The 22,963-nt window shown below is 34.1% G+C and overlaps 1 protein-coding gene across 1 annotated transcript; it reads right to left on the bottom strand.

The window, feature by feature from the left end:
* Positions 1-400: 400 nt before the first annotated feature.
* LOC149966193 (uncharacterized) lies at positions 401-14,070 on the bottom strand. Its single transcript, XM_090167482.1, has 4 exons — positions 13,977-14,070; positions 9,433-9,650; positions 1,217-1,506; positions 401-617 (listed from the first exon to the last, which is right to left on the bottom strand). Exons 1-4 carry the CDS (start codon positions 14,068-14,070, stop codon positions 404-406), a joined length of 816 nt encoding a protein of 271 aa, XP_090023608.1. The 3' UTR covers positions 401-403.
* Between the last annotated feature and the right edge of the window lie 8,893 nt (positions 14,071-22,963).

Genomic DNA, 22,963 nt, shown 5'->3' on the forward strand with positions numbered 1-22,963 from the left:
AGTTGGATGGTAAACAAGGTTACGTTAAAAATAAACTACCTGAAAAAATCTTATTTCAAGGAAAATTGCTTAATATAGAATATTCAGGTCGTGAGAAGCCGCGGAATAGAAAAACCTGCGAAAATAGAAAACAGCCCCATTGGGAAACCACGCAAATGACAAACCTGCGCAAATGAAAAACCTGCGCAAATGATAAACCGCGCAAATGGAAAATATCTGCGCAAGTGGAAAACTGCGCTTACGGAAAAAGCGCAAATGAAAAACGCGCTAATGGAAAACTGCGGAAATGGGATACTGCGCAAATGAAAAATGCGCAAATGGAAAACCGCGAAATTGCATTTGCGGAAATGGGAACTGCGCTAATGGGAACTGCGCAAATGGCCCATTACCTTTCAGACAACCATTAGGGTCGGAGATTGATCTGAAATAAGGTGATGAGATAGTGCAGAATGGACAACATGATTCCACAGGCCAGAAATAAAAACGCCAGCTCGAAATTTTTCAATTCGAGAGGTTCGTAGGATTTTTCGGACTTAATCGGATAACATCTTTTGTTGAAATCTCCGTTCATGTAGAGTTTACGGAATATTACGCCGCTCTCGTAAAAGTAAAAAAATCTGAAAAATTCAGAAAATTAAAGAAAGAAAATCAAATATTTAATTTTTATTAGTAAACTAACAAATATTAACGCCACTAAAAAAGAAAATTTGGGTAAATTTGCAAAAGAATATTATTTATAATGAGTTGTAAAAACTTAAAAACGGTGCCTTAAAGCACCAATTTAAAGATTAAACATATTTATATTTTACTTTGTTCGAGAAATAATTTTCGATTGAGTACAATTTTAAATTGAACGAATAAAAAAACTATTTCTAAGGCCTTTATCATTCCTTTAGTTTAATTAAAATTTGTTGTAATTTAAATGGTTGCATTTACCAAACCGATTTAAAACTTCTCTCTGACTCACTACGATTCAAGATGGCATAACTTAATTATCGAACTTAAATCAATAGATTATATTGCTATCGTAACCCAAGGCATCTAGCGTCAACGCAGAAGGAGTCGCTTCGAGTTTTAACCCAGTGCCTCATGCTGGGACCGAATTTCGCTCCTCTTGCTGCGAGGCGAAAGTGCTATCCAACACGCCACCTCACATTCTGAATCAAATTTAGAAAGCTGAATTTCCTTAATATTGAAGTAAATTGAATTTACTTACATTTTTTTAAATATGGCAATTTTCTGTTTATCCTGGAAATTTCTGCTGATCGGGAAATTTTGAAACGATGATACCACCTTATATTTGGATATATATATCTTGGGAATTTTGCAGCCAAAGTAAAGGATCATCCCTTCCATGAGAAATGTCTCGGGAATAATTAAGACGTACAATCCACTTTGAACGCCGTTAAATGTCTCCCGAATATCAAAATCGTGTTCAAGATCGAAATCTCCCTTACTCTCCTTCACTCTCTTCCAGACTGCTTGTTCAACAGGGTCCCGAGATTCCTTTATAATATTGAAGAAATGTTTCTACATCTTTTATCAGTTTCAGTCCCTTGCATTGTGGCATCTAGGAGAAACAAAAACAACACCCCACACAAGGAGAACGCAACCCGTCAAAAGTCGTGGATTTTCTTGTGTACAATTTTCATTGATTAGACGCTTTCGCGCCTGATGAAGTCGGAAGGGGAAAATTCGGAAATTTTCTCTCCCCCCCCTGCCCGTAAAACGTTCAATGTTAGTTTAATGAAATTTGTACACAACACTGCCTTAGCGGGTTTAAATGCTAGCTGCATTATCCTTGTGTTTGTTTCTCCTAGATGGCATAATGGTAAGATGTCACGTTGTTAAACAATTTAAACGCGTCACATAGAGGCTGATAAAAATGGGGTAAGCGTTAAAGAGTGATATAATCACGCTTTTTCATGCGCCATTTTTAGCAAACCCCAGTCTCAAACTGGTATAACTTTATCTCCTTGAATTGGTTTTACAAGCCAAATACCTAACGTTTCTAAACGCTTTCTTGCACTGATAAATCAATTCTATTCTCTAAGAATCGTTGTACGGCTTTTAACATTATCATGTGACCTCTTCAATTTCAGTTTCCTTTTTAATATTGAATATATATGAAATATAATATTAATATTATCAGCTGCCCTCCCTCGCATCGTGGAAAAAATAAGATGTCGTGTTGTACATCAATTGAAACGCGCAAATTTGAGCAAACTCTCGTCTCAAACAGCCATAACCTTAGCTCCTTGAATTGGTTTTACAATACAACTGTACTTAACGTTTATCGACGCTTGCATGCTATTTTCTTAAAATTGTTGTCTTGCTTTAACCATTATCGTGTGATAAATTCAAAATAACCTAAGAATATAAGTTATACATTTTTCCCAATACTGTAATTAAAAACCCAACAATTAAAGGGATAGTGAAAAGCTAATATAACTTATATTATATCTATTCCTACTCCTAAATTAAGTATAAAAATGATACTCACGGTTTAAAAAAAAATCAATTCGATTTTTAAAACAATTTTAACTTTTGCAAAAAAGGGACTTGGCCTTTCGGTTGGCTGAGCTCCGTATTTCGCACGAATTCCGAAATATAGCACCCGGCCAAACACAGAGCGTTTCCCCTTTTCAAAGCGCCGGCCAATGAGACGTCGCATTTGAGTCCGAGTCGGGAAGGTAAACAGACAGAAGCATCTCTAGCCAGCCATCTTGCGCCCGCTAAGCCTTTTTCTAATATATTTGTCACTTTCTTGGTAATTTTAACTAAGCAGACGGTGATTTTTTAGGATTGCTACAGCTTTCAAAAAGCAAAAAATATGGAAGAGGAAAATTTAGGTGCCCAGCCATATATGTTCGAGCCCTGGTTAGCCCAAAATCGAAATAGAAATAGGACAAGTGAAAGTGAGGGTGAAAAGGAAAATAACGAAATAAATCTAGATGTGAATAATGAACGTATTGGAAATACAAACTGGTGAGATACGTAATCTTTGGTTATAGCCTCCTGATTAACTCCTGTATCCAAATTAGTTGCCGAAGCAACAACTGTAAGGAAAGGCCCACAGCCACAGAAAGTTTATGCTGCCAGGAGATTCGAAAAATTAGAGAAAAGACAGTTGGGCATGCATGCATCTTGACGTATCGGAAGTTCGTGGTCAATTGTACTGACATAGATGTTCTAGAAAATTGTTATAGGATATTTGCCCAACAAACCAATGATGTAAATGATTACAATATTCAAGAGTGAGTTAATTCTTATAATCATATTGTGTTTGATAAATTTTCATGTTTAACGTTCCTCGCAGAAAGTACAGATATGTTGTGGAATAAATGCCGAATAGGGAGGTGGGAGAGCCTATATTAGACTGAAGAACAGTTTTAGTCGGACTGAAACAACTAAAGGGCAAAAGTTCAGTACTGGGGTCGGAACGTACGAGGTTTGGTGCGGTGAAGTTTGAATAACGTGACGACGAAAGGAGGATACGAGGAGTTAAGATAAAATATAAATGACTTTTATTTACAAATAGTTAAAAAGAGTTACAATTACACGCGACTGTACAAGAGGGAAGTACCGCGAAGCAAAATTAGTACAATAAAGGGTCCGCGAACTTGAAGGGGTACAGGCTTTCTCCAGGTTCTCAAGGTAACTGCCTAAAAAGGCGCCAAAACCGGCCTTAAGTAAACTCTCGAGCATAGTTCGAGAATATTCTTATGACCAATATCCGGTCGAGGCCACCGCCAACCCCCGTGACGAATCAGAGATTGCCCGGCGCTGGAAATTCCAGCCGTCGGAGATTCACGAAGGTAGCCCACAGGAAATTGGACTACCTACGTCATGGGGAAAAACGGCACTCCGACCGTCACAAAAGCCGGGGAAATCTCGACCGACAAATAATAAAAAATAATACAAGTAAACGTAAAAATACTAAATCCCAAAACCCAATTGATTAAAATATAATTGTGTTATCATAATCTTAATTAAAGGAATAATACGAATATTATTCTACATATGTAGCACACCGAAGTTATATTTATGTTGTACATGGTAAAATGGGAAGAAACAGAAGGACACCAATACCAAGTTGCGTAGTCAATAAAATAAGAGATCTATTTCCAGAAGAATCTGACGAATACACTTGATTTAAATATCCCAGATACTAGATTTTTAATTTGTTTGCTTGTTGCTTGTAATTAAAAAAAAGCTTTACTAAACATGTTTGGTTTCAAAGTTTTAGTAAATGATTGTGCTTAAATTCAAAATTAAAATTGTTTAATTTTGGCAATTTTTACACGTTTCATTGAAATCTACTACATTTCTTAGCTACAATTTCACTTTTATCTACTCCATCAGAGTATTAAGAAGCTAACGTAGTAGCTTTACAAGAAGGTACCATTACGTCAATGCCTTTTGCATTTGCCAAGGCATTTTCAAATGACATTTGCAAAAGTGTTAGGACATATTCTGGAAAAAGGAAATTATATTTAGTACAAAATATGGTTACAATTTGAAATTACCAAAGAAATTTTTTTCACTCACCATAAGTGTTTTCTTCCAAAATAACTTTTACAGGGGCTTCACCAGTTTTAGCTTTAGTATAAGCCACGTAAAATTCTTCTTCACCCTGCTGGTTGATTCTTCTTGCTTTTTACCCATTTTCATTAAAAATGGAGCGCTGCTAAATAGGTTCTTAGGATCGACAACAACCATCTTTATGAACTTACCTAGACATCATGGAATCCCAGTGGAAATGAATCCTCTTATGTGCAAAATAATTTAAGACCGAATGAAACACCTCTAAAGAATAAGTTTGGTACTTTTCCGAAAGTTGGGCTACTGCAGCAAGAGTGTGTGGAGCGTTGATTATTGGCGCAATTTTTTCATACACAATGGACTCTGTTCCGTTATGTAAATATACAAACACCTACTGAACTAATTGAGAAAGATATTAATTTTTAACCTCTGTGAATCCAAAAACGTTCTTCTTCAGTAGGAATGTCATCATGGAGACAATTTGGAAATTCTTTACGGTGTCCATGATGTATATTGCAGATACGGATCAGCAGAGAGGTCAATTTTGCAATACGCTGTTATTTGGTTCTCATTTTCCTTCCTTTTCTTTTTCTTCAAATATCCACCTGTTTTTAAGACGAAACTCATGATGTAGCCTAATTCTTAAGTAGAGTTAAAAATTTTATCTTTTGTAACTTTACACATTTCAGGGGAAGTGATTTTGTTTAGTCCAGGTAAAAGTTTATCTGCTATTCCTCCCTCCCAGTAGATTTTAGCATAATTAGCCGTAAAAAACAATTCCATTTCCAGAACTGTGTTATAGAATTGTTCCGTAACCAAGGTTAGTTTTCCCACATCACTGCCTTCTTCAGCTCGGTGATATTTTAAAACTGTTAGTGTTTCCCTTGTCGATGTGACATTTTTTGTGCTTTTGATGATGGAATCGTGGCATATGTTGCAATCGTGAAATGATACAATTTTTTTGGCTACATAACCAGCAATATTGTAGTAACATTTGCATGTTTTCCATCTTCTGGTTCTGGAACATTTACATCACCAAGTAATATTTCAATTTGTCCAAAACAGACTACTTTTTCTTCCGTAAATGTAGTTGAATGACTCTGCGATCTTTTAGACAGTAGGTCACACAAAAAATCCCCTACATCTGAACTGCCACTGCAGTTAGCCGAAGATGATACTTGAAAAAGAGATGAAGACATGACCTTTCTAAGGTGTAAACGAAAGAGGTGAGGAGTTGGATTCTCCGAACACCCACCCAGTCTTCTGATTTTCCCGAAAGTGTTTTCTAGAACATCTTGGCTAAACCTCGAAGTTAAAACAAACTCTAGTCCTTCTTCGACTAAAAGGTTTTCTGTCAATTGTATGACGCATGCCAAAGTGGTTTTCCAGCCCTGAATAACAGGGGGCTGAGTGTCACAGTCAATTTGTAGTTCTTGAAACCAATGAAGTTTATCCCTTAAATATTCGAAGTGCTTGGAATTTTTTTTCATTGTAGAGCGATATTCCTTGACATCACTTTTACGGCTTGAATTTAAACAATCAAACAATTTGTCAAATTCTAAAATGAGGTTGGCAGTATTCTGTGCTTCCCGGGGCAGTTTGTTTTTAAAACAAAAAAGGTAATTCCAGTTGCTACATAATGACTCAACAGTTGAGTTGCTAGTTTGACCTTCATTTTACTGAAATTCTTGACATTTATGTGTTTTAGCGTAGGTTTTGGGGCAATCCTTAATGGTTATTTGGAATCAAGGAAAAAGAAACGTTCGATATGCGACCAAGAAGCTCTGATACCATTAATTAAAATATCGTATTTCATCAAATTGTTTCGAAAAGGTTTATGGTTATCTATGTATATAAAAGGTGTATTTTCATTTACGTTTAGCCGCTTATAAACACTTCTGTTATTAGACCCTTGTAAACATACTGTGACTTTGACCATTTATGCCAATTTTTATCAAGCGATGAAGTACGTCAATTAATATGTTGTGTAAACTTTCTTTGTGCATTGGTCCTTTTGTTAAATAGTACGCAACTGGCTGCTTCCAGTTGGACTGGATTCCAGAAATAAGGAAAACTGTAGTGTGGTCAGTGACGGCGATCCCGTGGGGGCTCTGGGGCTCGAGCCCCCATAGGGAAAAACAAACGAGGGGAGAGCCTCCACAGAAATAAAATCGAGGAAAAATAGCAATCAGGGAAAAATTTATAATCTCATTGCCCTTATTTGGGTCCGAATTCAGTTTTTTTACAGAAGTTATTTTGAGATTGCAGATGCGAGTGGCATTAAGATGATATAACCGTAAAATTGATTTCAATAGATTCGTCCAAACATAAATTCGCCCAGTCGTGTACCGTATTTTAGCTAAAATACCTTCGTAAAGTATGTGGCTTAATTATCTAGCCATGTACACAGATATTTTTATTTTTCTAAAGATAGCGATTTTATTATCAATGTATTCATTGACGGATGAGATATAAGAAAGAACACTTTAAAAAAATAGATATAGTTATAAAAATTTAGAGCTGTACATTTTCTTGTTTAAGTTTTAAGTATATGCATTTTTGGATGAAAAAATAATGGCCCGTGCCCCCACAGAAATATTTTCCGATCGCCGCCGCTGAGTGTGGTTTGCCAAGTCCTCTGTACGGCTATTGCCCAAATCACAAAAACCTTCTATTAGGTCATCGCCCTCATTGTACTTAACCCCTTCTTTAATAGACATTTCGTCAAAAGTTAAAATAGCCAATTTCTCCTTTTCAGACATGCATTTTACTTTTTTGACCAAAATATCCCAAAATTCTTCCACAATCCCTGGATTGCATAGTATATTTCTTAACCAAGATTTCAATGAAGCCTGACTTGGTAAAAAAAAATCTTCTTTAAAAGAACATACGCTTTTGGACCGTGATAGTGTAGTGTGAGACAGAGCTGTTTCTCTTCCAGTGACCAACGTCGTCCCTTTGGATTTCTTGATCCAGCTTTAACTTGCATTTGAAAGAAATTGGCTCCAGGTCTGGGAAGAATTTCGGAAATTAATTGAGTCTTAGAAACTTTGGGGTTGGATATTTTTTTAACGAACCTCCGATTTCTAAGGTACTGTTTCTGTAGTAACAATTTCAGATTCTTTTTCCGAGGTGTCTCTTTGGTGAGGTCTTGAAATTTAGTTTGTGTTTTCTTGCTCTTAAAACGTGGCCTTATTTGAATCTTTTTGAGGTACTTCTTGGTAACGGTGACTCTTCATTGAAAATTTGCGATTGAACTTCCTTACTTTTAAACTGTGGTGTCATTAAAATCTTTTGCATGGGCATTCCGGTTCGTGTTGAAAATGATGTCCTAAGTTGTTTTGTAGAATGTGTACTAAGCCAATGTCAAGATCCCTTTTCTTGTTAGTTGAAACTTCCTTGTTATTTTGGCTGTAATCTGTTACTTTCACCACTGGCGTCAGACTAACAACTGAATCTAGCAAAATAAATACATTTTAGGTTTTAGGTTTGTGTAACACTTAAGACTGTTGAGGGTTAATTACCACTGTTCAAATATTTTCCTCTCTTTTGACTTGATATGTTTGGTGTTAGCTTAACTACAGGATCTATAAAAAATTATTAAAAGAAACCCCTGGCTTTTTTCTTCCTTGTGCGTTACTACAATTTGCGTAAGGACAGTTTTTACCGCCGTAGTATTCCCAATGTTTCCAATCGCTGTCACTGACGGCCGCCCTCGCGAAAAATCCGACAATTAAAAAAACGGGAGTGTTTCAGCAAGTTGACTAGATGGCGATAGCGTCGCGGTTTAAAAATCTAACTTACACCTATCAAAGGCTGAGTCGGCTCTCCATTCTATCCTCCTTGGCTCAGCTGACCGAAAGGCCAAGTCCTTTTTTGCAAAAGTTGAAATTGTTTTAAAAATCGAATTGAATTTTTTTAAAACCGTGAGTTTCATTTTTATACTTAATTTAGGAGTAGGAATAGATATAATATAAGTTATATAAGCTTTTCATTATCCCTTTAAGGGAATTTCAGTTTTTGGTCTACTATCTAATTCCTTTATTAATAAAATTTCTATCTGATCGAATTCACCATTCCTTCTAAATTTCCGATCTTAATATAAAACAATTTAACATCAACCTATTCCAAATTTTAGTTCAATAAATCATACCTTTTTCAGTTATGAAAGCGTTATCATTTTAAGGTATTAAGCTTGTTTTCCACTAGCGCGCGTCATAATGTTATTTTCTTTACGCGTAATAACATTTGAACGTTTCAAAGCTGAGAAACGCATGGTTGCGCGCGCAAATGGAAAACAAGCTTAACAATTATCAAATTATTTGACTGATCCGTAAAACGTTGAAGGTTAAACTTTTCGGGTCTCGTTGCCCGGGAAAAGGCATTTAAATAAATTCCGCTCTATTTTCTTCAACCCGGTGTGCACGCGCGTGAGTCACTGAATAATATAGTAAAGTGTTTATGTTTTATTTGTAAGCGAGCGATTATTTCTGTTAGGAGACGTGTTTGAAATTGAACAAGACTTTCATTATTGAAATATAAAGCAGCGCGCTTTAAAATAGACGCATTTTTAAGTATGTCCTGGTACTCTGTATTACTACTTCTATGCAAACCACTGAACGGGTTTTATTTAAACGTATATTCTAATAGCTGACGGATATAGAGATTTCAGACCCTAACGTTTTGATTTGTACATACATTTATAAAACGGACTACAAGTAATAAACAAATGGAGTTGGGAAATAACTGGGTACCAAGCTATGGCGGGTTAAAAGTAATGTTTTCTGGAATATATTTTCACATTAATGTAATAATTTATTATAAATTAATCTCTTTACGGAACCTATAACCGCCTGGGGTCCAATATTGGAATATTAAAGATTTTACCTCAAATTTCTTGGCTGGAGCGCTGCTAGCAGGTACGAAAATTTTCTGTGGATTATTTGCAACTAACTCCTCCAGGGTGTTGATATTTGGTTCTTGGTCTGGGAGAGTCAGTTTAGATAAAAGCACCCCAGTGAACGACGCAGACATTAAAAAGCCACCAAACAAGAAAACGGAAATCCAAATTCTGTCGGCGAGCATGGATGACTCAATGGTAACACCTATTTATAAGAACAATACCCAATCAGAAGTTCACAATACATTCACTGTATTCGTGCTAATTTTCCATCTTGTTTATTTCCCTGTAATTATATTTGTTTGAAACATCTAGCTAGTTTTTAATTTTAATTTAATTAATCCTTGGCATAAAAGTTTAACAAGGTAGTTGAGCCGATTACATCACCTGATGGTTATATCGTGCGGGTATTTTACATGGGATAGTGATAAACGGATGATTAAACATTTACCATTAGGTTTCTTATGAATATTTAATCAAAAACTAGACCATCTGCTAAGAAATTGTTTTCAAATTCTATCTCAAATAGTTCTAGCTAAAACTACAAAATTTAAAAATTTTAAAACTATTCCTGGTTACGATATTTAAAAAAATCAATTAAGGGCGTATTATTAAGACAAAATTTAAATATTAATCGGGCATTAAGAGGGTTGTTTTGGGCTAAATTATATTTTCTTTGTAATCCCCTGTTGCAAATATCTGGATTCTTGGTTTCAGAATAAAATACTTTACTTTGTTTAAGAATCGAACCCAATGTGGAGATCACATCAAAAATGCAACACTTCTTTCCCCGAAAGTTCAGAAAAACTTTGTCCACGAGGAGGCAAATGAACATCATGCAAAATAATCCAATCCAAACCTAGAGGAGTATTCAAATTTCAAAGTATATAATTGATAAATCTTGCTACATTTTATTTTTCTAGTTTTATTAGTTTGAGATGTTTAACTCCGAAAATGTTGAGGTCAAAGATCCATACGGCACCACTTTAGGACCAAGTCAGATAGCGACTTTGAATGCCTTTAAATCAGGTGGCCAAGCTAAAACGTGTTACTTGTAAATATTTAAAGAGCCAGATTAAAGGTTTAATCATGTATATACGAATAAGTAGAGCAATTTTCGATAAGGAGGTATCATACCAATTGCTTAATTTTAAGTATATCCTTCAGTCGAAAATAATGGTGTTGATAATTGGTGAAAAGGCCCCAAATGTGATTTTTCTCTGTAAAACCTTCGGCATGCTTCCAAGATGTGAAAGATACATTTTGCTATGTCGAGTATGAATTGAAATCAGGAAGGCCGTCGTGATTAGAAAGGTTAAGTGACACCTAAGAAACGTGTAGGGGAATTCCATTCTGGTAGGAGAAACAATTAGGAGTGTAGCTTTATTTAATAGACGTTATCTATCTAATACAATTTCACTCTATACGTTTTTATGATTGTGGGTTAACCTCTATTAATAAGTCGAAGGTATTTCACAACATTTCTAACGCATTAAACGAAAAATATGCTTGTTTCTTTCTATGACGAAAGCAATTCTGCTAACTTTGAGCCTTCTGTTTGAATTAAGTAGACGTGATCAAAGAAATATTGAGATTGCATATTTAAGTCATATACCTAAAGAATAATTTAATAATTTTATCTCATTAAAATTAAACGTAAACAGAAAAAACAACGTTTAGCTTTTTCACATATTTTTTAGTTCCGAAGATGTGTTTTTTTAACGGTTGAAAAAACCTCTTAATCCCAAACCCTTTGGAGTTAAAAACATTAACACCAAAATTTGAAACACATTATAGAAGTTATGGTGCACTTAGAGGCGTATAATTTCAAAATGTTTTTTTTTCTTCAAAATATAAAATGCAAATACTTTCTCTAAAACTCAAAATGCAAAATTTATTTTCAATTTTTTTACAAATAATAAAAGTTTTTACAAATGCACAGTTAGTTTGTAATTATTAAAAATTAATTGGTAAGAATTTATTAAACCTTAGCAATAAATTTGTAATAATTAGAAAGAAATGATTAAAAATTAGAAATAACTTATTAATAATTCGAAATAATTTAATAATAATTTAATTATAATTAGTAAAAATTTAATAATTAGAAATAACTTATTAATAATTAGAAGTAATTTAATAATAATTATTAAAAATTTAATAATTAGAAATAATTTAATAATACTTAGTAATAATTTAATAGTTATTAAAAGTATTCGTAATTAGTAATAAATAATTCATAATTAGTAAAAAATATTCATAATTAGTCATAAATAATTCATAATTAGTAAAAAATATTCATAATTAGTCATAAATTATTCATAATTAATAATTAAATTATTCATAATTAGTAATTAAATATTTATATTTAGTAATAAATTATTCTTAATTAGTCATAAATTATTCATAATTAGTAATAAATTATTCATAATTAGTAATAAATTATTCATAATTAGTAATAAATAATTCATAATTAGTAATAAATAATTCATAATTAGTAAAATATTCATAATTAGTCATAAATTATTCATAATTTGTAATTAAATTATTCATAATTAGTAATTAAATATTTATATTTAGTAATATATTATTCTTAATTAGTCATAAATTATTCATAATTAGTAATAAATTATTCATAATTAGTAATAAATTATTCGTAATTAGTAATAAATAATTCGTAATTAGTAATAAATAATTCATAATTAGTAATAAATTGTTCATAATTAGTAATAAATTGTTCATAATTAGTAATAAATTATTCATCATTAGTAAAAAAATTATTCATAATTAGTAATAAATTATTCATCAATAGTAATACATTATTCATAATTAGTAATACATTATTCATAATTTGTAATACATTATTCATAATTAGTAATAAATTATTCATAATTTGTAATACATTATTCATAATTAGTAATAAATTATCAAAAATTAATAATCAATAATTAATAATTAATTAATTAGTATTGTTAACAAGTAATTATTTACTATTATTAATTAATTATTATTATTAGTTATTTATTTATTTATTTAGTTATTTATTTATTTATTTATTTATTTATTTATTTATTTATTTATTTATTTATTTATTTATTTATTTATTTATTTATTTATTTATTTATTTATTTATTATAAATGAATTATTATTATTAGTTATTTATTTATTTATTATAAATGAATTATTATTATTAAATATTTATTTATTATTATTATTCATTAGTTATTATTAAACTATAGACTTATGACAATACGTACGTATAGATTTTAAAACCATCCTTGCAACCAGCGTGGGAAATAAATTTAGCGGAGGCACTGTACGAATGTTCGTTTGCTTCTGAGAAAGTGAGTAACTGAGTATCGCCATCTACGATTATTAGGGTTAAATAGCACATAAACGTTCTTTACAAGAGCTGTGACGATGGTACCAGAGAAAAATAATTTTGAAAACGTTTTTCCACATATCAAACCCACAAAATGCAAAATGCAAAACAGTTTCCTAGAAACTCAAAATGCAAAATGTAAAATGCAAAATACATTTTCTAACTTAAAATGCAAAATACCACTTTACATTTTGCATTTTGTGGGTTTGATATGTGGAAAACCGTTGTATTTTACATCTAGGAAAACGTTTGGATTTTAAATGTTGCTTTTTCTGTGTAGCAACAAAGTTAAGCTCACGCTTTGTAGGTGAAATTGTTTCATACCTCATATTTAAAGATGTGCAAAGGGGCAAAAAGGTTAGAATGGGTATTCAAACTTCGCCATGAGCTCAAAAGGATCCAATTGTCCTCCATTACTAGCGTTGAAAAGTCCAAATATTTGAAACTCTTCGAAGTGGGCTCCAAAAAATTCAACCCAAAGTCTGCTTCCTAAAAATAAAATAATTATTACGTTTTAAGTTTTTAACCCAAAATTCCAGCCAATATTAATTAAATAAAAAGTGCTTTAATCAAAGCAGTTGAAAGGTTGATTTAAGGGGGGAGTAGTTGAGATCTATGAAGGCGCAGACATTGAAAATGTTTTAGGTTTAAAGAGTTTAAAGAGTTTTAGGTTTAAAGAATAATTTCCAACGATTTTCCTCACCTTTTATATATTTTATAACACTTCCCTTAAATTTGAGCCTTGAAACTGTAACAGTAAACTGAGAACATTTTAAATAGTAAAGGAGTACGCATGTTTAGTTCTGAATTGTTTCTATTTTAATCGAAATATTAAGAAAATCACGCACATTTAGCGCTCCTCTACGTGCGCAAAGTGTTTTTGACGTGATCCTCCAAATACTGTTTCCGTGAACTCAATGACTCATTGGTATTTCCACAACCGACCTCCCCAAAATTAAGAGAGGCTGGCGTTGTACCCGTTGCGTTTTGAACTCCTCTGGAAGCTTCAATCAACCAACTACATTTCTCCAGCTCTTCGCAGAGTATCACCCACTACTGTTGCGGCTGCCTCTGCCAAAATGTCTGCTGATTCCGTAATCACCCAACTCCAGGCGCAGTTCTCTGCCCTCGCGGAACAACAGATAACCTACCAGTATCACATTGCCCTTCTAATAACTGACCTCGCCGATAAGGCTCAAACCATCGCCAATCTCGAGACCATAGTAAAAGATCTCTCCGAATCATTTCAAACTTGCGTGCAAGCTAGGACTTACCAATGTGACCTCGAGGAGGATCGGTCCGCAATTGATGAAGCTCTCCTCACTTCATGACAATGTCAATGGGCAAGGCAAGGAGCTCTTCGATCTAAAAGTCTTGGTTCAGAAAAACCACGCAGACCTAATTAAATCGCTCTCCGATATTGATTCTGGCTGTACCAGGCTGGCAGCAACCTCCTCCTCTTTCCACAATCGTATCGCCTCAGAAGTAAAACCCCTCGAAACTACTATAACTGACTTGAAACAGTCTATCACCGCCTCTCCATTCCCTAACCTAGACGAACTAATCCGTAGCACTGTCTCATCTATAAACAGAGACGTTGACAAGCGAATCGATACCAAAATTCACGATTCTCTCTCCGATGATCGAGGAACTCAAAGCCGGCTGTTCAATGCCATTCTGTACAACTTCCCGGAGACTGAAGATGTTGCAGCTGCAGACATGGCCGTCCGGCAGTTAATCGCAACTGTTGGCCTTCCACAGGAAACTATTCCCACTATTGCCCCACGCTTCTGCTCCCACCTCTGGCATTCGTCCCGTCAAGCTGTAGTTCCCTACACTTGAACTGAAGAACGAGTTCTTAGGGGGCGTCAAGAGAGCTGGTGAGACCACGGTCAAATACTCCTATTCCTTTGATCGCTACCCAGTAGAACGGTTAGCCCACCGCCTTGCACTTTCTGAACTGAAAAAACGCGTGGAGAAGGGAAAAATAATCTTTGCATTCGCAACGCACAAGTTGTCTCGCGAACTGCCCTACCTAGTCAATCTCAATCTGGCGCTTCCGAAGCTACCAATTTAAACTCCTCAAAAAAATGATTTGTGCCCAAGCCTTCTCTGATGAGCACCTGGTCTATTATGTAGAGCAGTATCCACCCCTTGCCCAGAGTAACCACAACGTACTGTCTTTCACTTTTGCCTGCCCGAATCATGAACATCACCAGCTCCAAAATCGTCAGAGTAAAGGCTTTTTTCGCGTTAACTACGAAAACTTCGAACTGTACCTGTTACAAATCGACTGGTCGGAAGAGCTCAGCGCCCAGAACGTGGAAGCCTGTTGGCGTAACTTTCGCACCGTCATGAATCGGGGCATTGACTTATACGTTCCTTCTCAAAAGTTGCGTCCACCTCGCCCTGCTCTCTTCTCTACTCGATTTGCAAAATCACGCCCTCATAAAACCAAATCCTGCCAACACTATGTCCGCGCGAAAATCCGTCAATACTCTGATTCCCAAGTTGAGGAAGCCTACTCGTCCTATGAAAGTCAAGTTCATGTTGACTGATATGAAGTGTCCAGACGGGTCCTTAACCTCGTCGCCACCCGCTGTAACAAATTGGACAATATTGTGTTGAGAAAAAAAAGTTAAAATAAACGATAGTAAAAACCACGATTTTAATATGTACAAAGATCAATGAACTCGGTCTCTTTTTAAAAAAAATTAATACATAAAATAAATTTAAAACTATTTGTAATTAAAGATAAAATGGCCAAGTTGAATTCTATAAATACGTTTCATGAAAATTTACACCAGCGCTAAGATTTTTAAGCCACGTGTCAAGACTAATGTACGCCGTTGGCACCTTGCGTTTCGTGCTGTCGAAAAGTGAAACTCACTGCCCCCAACTGCCTTTGACTGTGTCACGCGCTCTTGCTTCCGAAAGCACGTTCGTGACTACCTCCGCCACTAACATTAACTTTATTGTTAACTTGTGTTCGTTTAAGCGTCTTGTATTTTAGCTCCATCTCTCAATTTCTCCTTTCTTTACCTTATATTTTAAATTTTGTTTTTTAATATCATTGTTATATCCCTCTTAGTGTCACAACTTTCGGGTTCACTCTTGGTATGTATATATCCTTTTGTATATTATATCTTTATAGTACCCTATGGTCACAGAATGTTTCCTGTAAGGCTACACATAAGCTATAACTAGCTTCGTAGCCATATTATTTTATTTCAAATAAATAAATGCCTAATGAAAATCTGAAGCTTCACACAAGTCGAGTAAGCGCTGGTAGTAAAAAAGGGACTTAAGAGTTCCATTAAAACAGCCATGGTTCTTTCTAGAAAGGCCTATTAGAATTTATTGTTAATTGAACAAAAACCATAACTTATATTTTCTTAGCCAAAGGGCAAGACACACGGCTCTTTTTGCACTTGCAGGCTCTCTCTATAGGATAAAATAGAAGCTATAGTTACATCCAAATTTTCGGTCAACTTGAACACAGTCTTGATTAAATTTATTGCAAATCTCTTTTATTTATGACTTTTTCTAGTTTAGTTTCTGTTATATATGTATATATACAGTGATTTCAGTGTCACGTGATACGACGTCACCCCTGCTTTTTCCCAGAAATAAAAAATCCCTCACAAAATGCCGGCCATTGGGTAAGCTACAGAGTGTATAACTACTCTATATGTATATATAGAAGTTAAATGCTGTTATTTTACACGTAATCCTTTACAATTTAAAATTTTCTCAGTTTACTGTTACAGATTCAAGGCTCAATATTAAGGGAAGGGTTTTAAAATATATAAAAGGTGAGGAAAATCGATGGAAATTATTTTAGAAATATATTTCGCTTTTGAAAATTCCAAAAACAAAACTCTTTAAAACTAAAACATTTTCGATATCTGCGCCTTCATAGATAGCTGTCCCTTTTCTCTACCTCACAGGGCATATTTTGCCTAAAACTTATATTTGTAAAAGAAAGTCATAAGTTGGAAAATAAAGTTTTTATTTTTTTTAAATATTTTTCATAGAAAAAATAGTTTACTATATTATTGAATGTAATTAACGGTATTTAAAATAGTTTTAAATATAGTGCGTATCATTTTATTTTACATCCCCATTAAAAGTGACCTAGCGTTAGATCATATGGAATTGCCAATTGTAGAATTTCACAGATTGAATCCTCGGGATGTAATTGGTTTTTTTGGCATAATTGAAATTGAAAGACAAAGCAACTAGGATAGGTTTTTTTATTAAATAGACAATATTTTGACATTAACATTTTGTATTTATAGCATTTTGGTATTTGAACTCAATGTGATTATGTAATATGAAAACTGAACAACGGAAAACGTTGTTACAGATCAGTTTCGTAATGTAATATTGATTAAAAATAGAGAATGAATACCCTTGCAAGAACGCTTATGTAATAGTTACCATTTATGTACAATAGTTTATTTCGATAAAAATGATGCGACAAAAATCTTGTAAAATTTTATAACAATGATGCGACAAAAAGCTTGTAAAATTTGATAATAATGATGCGACAGGAAGCTTGTAAAAAAAATTTATTCTAGATACAAGCAGGCCAGCGAAATATTTCTGAAACTGACATCTCTACTGATCAAGGAGTTATCTTCCCATGAGATATGTCATACTAATTTTTATCTTTGAGGCTCCAATTTCCAAATTTTATTAAACGGTAAAGCAGTTAATAGTTGACAATGGTTAATAATGATTAAAATACTTAATAATAATAATTGATACTATATAATTAATTTACTGGGAATTTTTGATACTGCAGGTCTTACCGTGTTACATTCAGGCATGCGTAGGCATAAGTTTTTAAAAGTGAAATAAAATTAATTTAAAAAGATTATGGTTATTTTAATATTTTAGTAAACAATGTACACATTATTAAAAGCAGCTCAACCAAATTAACCATTAATTTTTATAAAAATGTTTAGTTATAATAGTTGGTACTGTGTGATATCTTACATTAAATATGTAAAAACAGGGGGTGCAAAGGCTTAAGTTTTAAAATGTTGATTACAATTAATTTAAACAAGATTATGGTTATTTTATTTTTTAAATAATTATTTACGCATAAATAAATGCATCTCAACCAAATTTATTTATAAAAAATACATTTATTTACACTGAAAATATTTAAAACTAGTTAGAGGCGATGCTTTACGAATATTATTTTTCATTTTTGCAACACGGTTGCCAGCTCACGAACTTCCCAGCCAATGAAAGCAGACATGTCAAAAATGTGTCTATGAAGGAAAGACATTAGTGTCCTCTTATTTACTGTCGAGTAAATCTTGTATAGTATTGCAATTTTAATGTGTTACACAATCATTGTTGACCGTAAGAATAATGCCGCTAGCCTCCCTAATGCTGAATCTTGGGCATGAAAACCCTGAAAATAATTGTCTTTTTTCTAAAAGTGAACAAAAAGTTGTATTTTCTCCTGCCTTCCAGTGTACTGTCGATTCCTATGGGAGAGCATGTTCGGCCCATAATTCGTACGTTCTAGAGCTGTGTGAGTAGTGGATTAAGGAAATCGAGTCGGGTACTTAGTATCTAATTTTGTTTTCGTCGAGTATCGATTCGGGTAGTATTTTTGACAAGTCGAGTAATCGAGAACTTGATTATCCCAAACCAATTCCTTATACGAATAGTCGAGTAGTTAAAAAACGTTTGTGTTTTTTTTTTAATTTTTTTATTCGGGATTGTCACGTGTGGGACAAATTCCGTCCGCTCGTCCACCTGGTTTATCAGGGCGAGATATGTGTAACGGCCACGCCAACGGGGGGGATACGTGGGGAAAGGGGTGGAGATACCCGTGCATGTGGCGGAAATATTCCAACCACCGGTTGGGTTTGTGTTTTTTTCGGGTATTTAATTAAAAATATGCGTGTTATTATCAAATATCAGAAAACATATAAAAACATTACATATATACGAATTAATGATTTAAAACTTAATAATTCATATATAAGTTGATAGATTAAATGTAATAAAAATTAAACACTAATTTGATATCTAAGTAACCTTATCCTAACGGCGCTGAAACCTTCAAACTGCCCTCCGAACTCTAGGATAATTTAAGCCAAAGTAAAAAATAAAGCTCAAAACCAAAACTAAAACTTAACACTACAATTGGATTGTATTGTAATTTTCTTAATCGAGTTACGAGTTCGAGCACTCGTTCTAAAAAAATGTCGGGTACTCAAACAGAACTAGTACGTTTCGATTAATTTTGCTCAAAAATGGAAAAAACAAATGACAACTTTGTATATGTTTAGAGCGAATAAGCAAAATCATGAGCCGGCATTCAACCTAAGATAATAATTGAATCATAGATGCAACTCATGGCATTGCGGGCGGACTCCGTTGGATCTATTCCATACTGGATATACCTACCCCTCTTAACAGGTATCCGACCATTCCAGATCCATTGTTAGGTCCATATATTTCTCCAAAGTTTATCAGTCCGTCCAGTTGTATCTCGTACCTATTTTGGAAGGTATATAAAGTTGCGGTACGCATTCTCGTAGATATAACAAATAGTTAATAATACAAGTCGGTATTGAAGTATGGTTGTAGTCTCGTAAAATGTGCTCTGAACAATATTTCTTCGCAAATTCTTGTTTATTTTTGTTTTCATAAAAAAAATATGACGCCACTGCTAGTTGTGTTCGGTTTCGCCAGTAGCGATTAGACTTAGCAATGCATAAGTACGTTGGTGAGGTGGAACTAAAAAGTGGAAAAATGTGGCGGGGCTATTGTTCAAAATAGCCGTTTACTTTAATATAACAATGTTTAATATATGTAATATCTTATATAATATCTACATTTAAATTACATAATTCACAAGGCGTAACTAGGGGGGCGGGGGGGGCGGTCCGCCCCGGGTGTCACGCGTTTGGGCGTGATTTGGGGGTTTTTCTATTTTAAAATTAAAGTAATTTAATTATAAAGATAAGGTAGCTATAATCTTATCTCTTTCAGTGTCGCAACTGAGTATAACTAGACCACTTATCAGATTATTAACTTACGATGTATTCATATAATCCAAAATTGTGCCAACCACTATGTCCATGTGACCGTCGATTTCAACAGGGTCGGTTTCCATATAAAGTCCCATCAACGGAATCTATTAATTAAATTTTAAATTCAACATAAAAATAACATAATTATGATAATAGTAAAATAAAACATGATTTAGTACTTACATCGGTGGCAGAATATCTTATAATGCCTGCACTCTTCATTATGCTACGATAAAAAAATGGCACTCTATTGTTTTTTTAATCTGTAGTGTCCTTAACCAATGTTTTCAAGAGAGGCATTGATTTAACATGTTGCGCGCGTAGACGATAATTGTATTTATTTCCTAAAATGACAAGATATCAAACAGTTGGTTCGTTGAGTCTTAAGCTTAGTTCACACTATATAATTAATTTGACCGCTTAATTGTATCCAACTAATTGTAAGCGAGAAAATGGTATAGTGTGAACAGAAAAAGTGGGAACATTTTGTACAGTTTTTCTGTTCACACTATACCATTTTTCTCGCTTACAATTAGTCGGATACAATTAAGTGGTCAAATAATTGTATAGTGTGAACTGTACTTTACATTATTCGAAATATTAGCCTGAAAGTAACATTTCCCGATTGGGTCCAATGTTTGAGGTAGCTCATCCCTCCCACTTCCTAAAACCTCAGATTATTAAGCCCCACCCTCCAAATTGAAGCGATTATGTGGTCCTTTTAAACATTGTGGCTTATTGTATTACACGTCTTAGCCCAGTCGAACTTTACTTTCTTAAACCACGGCCAACTTGCGCGAGTCAAAAGTTGGATGTGCTAAAATGTATACGATAGAATGGAAATAGCAGCAGACGAAAAAGTCACTGAAGAGGGCTAGAAGAAAGTTGAAAGTTTTACCGGGTATAAATTTATTTGCCGATAAGCGAAATTTTTACTGCATTACATAATTTAAAATTTCCCCTTAAAAATCCCCATTGAATCGATTATCGCCTTTTTTTCCTTATTTCCCCTTCCAAAAAAATGGAGCTCTAGCTGTCCGTTTTCCTCCAAAAAGGGAATTTTTCTTTCCACGTAGAAACACTGAATTGTAGAACTGTGGCAGTATTTGATAATTTTATTACAAAATACATTTTGTCATATTAATGAAGTAAGCTAGGGTACACGAAGGTGAAAAACGTGATTGAACGACACTAAACAAAATATTAATAACCTTTTTTTAATAATTATCAGCTAGGCTATTACGAAAGCAGCTATAACGAATATTTTAGTAAAATAGTAGAATATAGTTGAATATTTAAGTTCCCACCAAAATAGGCCAAAATTCGATATATATTTCTATTTGAATACTAAGAAACCACTCTGGGGCTTCGGGGAATAGTAGCTGCCTCTTGGTCGCCTGTCGGTATCAAGCGCCCCCTATTTTTTCCATAATATTTTCTCTCGGACAATGGTCATACCCAAAGTTCGGGTTTGGAGATTTTAGACCTCCCGCCCAATTATCCTGTCACCTTAGTTGATTTTTACTTAATTTTTGGGGAATTGCGCATGCTTTATTTTTGTCGCGCCACTTTTCTTATAGTTTTGGAATGCCAGGGACGACATATTATAAATCTATCATACCCGATGCCAGGGCAATAAAAACGAACTCTTTGGAAGTTTGTGGGAAACCGAATGTTTCGAACTTTCCAATTAATCTTAATTTTTGAGGGTCAGTGAAATCCCGTGAGCTTTTGAAAAATATTTCTCACGGTGAACTTTGACACATCACCAAGGAGGGGTCATTTAGACCCAGGATGTAGTTCCTTCGTTGGATTGGAAGCCTTTCGAAACTATGGGACGGCGTTAGGAAACCGCCCTCCAACGTGTCCGGTATATATACCGAGGACTTTAAAATTAAACAACAAGAAAAGAGAGAACTGTTCTCCAATAAATACGGGAGCAACCTGTCGGCCCAGTCAATGACACCTTAATATAAAAAGAGAGACATAGTCTCCACTCTCGGTCTTAGTGCGTTCCCGCCAGCCATGAATCGGTAAATTGTGCTTTGGATGTGTTCACCGACAGCAAACAAGTCAACGTATAGTTGAGTATGAAATCAAGAGTGATATAACTTTAGTAGAACGATGGTCCGCCACTGCCCCCAATTGTATTATAATACCTGGCATCCGTCCAATATTTAGTAAAAGTTTTGTTTAATTAATTAGTAGGTGTGCATGCTGCATGTTTCGTTTTGGGGGAAATGTTCGCGTAAAATTTAACATTAGTAAAATTATTGTATAACCAAATTTAAAATTCTTAGAAATAATTGATAAATAATAATAAATCCATTTTAATTTAAGTAACTCTAGATATAACCAAATTCTTTCGTTCTAAACTAGGGCTTACTATTATCCGTATAAACGTGTCTACGTATAAACGTATGCTTAAGTGAAGTACGTTTATAAAACGGATAGCTATAAACCTTTGGAATTATCCGTTTACACGATTTATTCAAAACGTATAACCGTATAAACGTTTAACCGTTTTTTCGTTTAATCGTTTAATCGGTTTTCCATTCAATCGATTATTCGTAACGTTTACCCCTGTGTTTCCTGATAGTGTAGTTGTGTAAGACGTAACTTTATCTTGCCTACTTGATACGAGTTAAGGAGTTTCTTCTCAAAACTGGACAGTACAATTTAAAGGCCTGGGTCGTTGGGCGTAAACAAGAGCCAATGTTTAACGTCAACTCTCATATCTAACTCCGATTTGGGTGTTGGATCCAAATGTTGGGTACAATGGCTTGACTATTCCATGACAACTCGGTTCCCCAACGAAGTTTTTTTGTTAACCCTAGAGTTGTATTAGCGAGTCGGCTCTTAAAATTGGCTCTTATCGAAGGAATTTGGAGCTTTTTTTACCACCTTTCTAGTTATAGAGATTGAATTTTTAACCATGGCTAAGATATGTAAGAGTAATTTATAAGTACACGATGAAGTATCAGTCGTGTACTTATAGTTTATTCTTATTTATGACCTTCCTACTCTAGACTTTCTTTACCAATAACAAGAAACAAGCATGGCACAAGATA

The sequence above is a fragment of the Leiobunum rupestre genome, chromosome 1 (genome assembly GCF_980474605.1).
Source record: "Leiobunum rupestre chromosome 1, qqLeiRupe1.1.hap1, whole genome shotgun sequence".
Taxonomy (NCBI): Eukaryota; Metazoa; Arthropoda; class Arachnida; order Opiliones; family Sclerosomatidae; genus Leiobunum; species Leiobunum rupestre.

What these genes read in the sequence shown, in the direction of transcription:
- LOC149966193 (XM_090167482.1), bottom strand. Translation starts at nt 14,070, where the DNA reads ATGATTCGGAGAGATCTTTTACTATGGTCTCGAGATTGGCGATGGTTT. An exon ending in CTCCAGCCAAGAAATTTGAG is followed by an intron (nt 1,507 to 9,432) that starts GTAAAATCTTTA and finishes AATATTATAAAG; the next exon opens with GAATCTCGGGACCCTGTTGA. An exon ending in ATTGCCATATTTAAAAAAAT is followed by an intron (nt 618 to 1,216) that starts GTAAGTAAATTC and finishes TGAATTTTTCAG; the next exon opens with ATTTTTTTACTTTTACGAGA.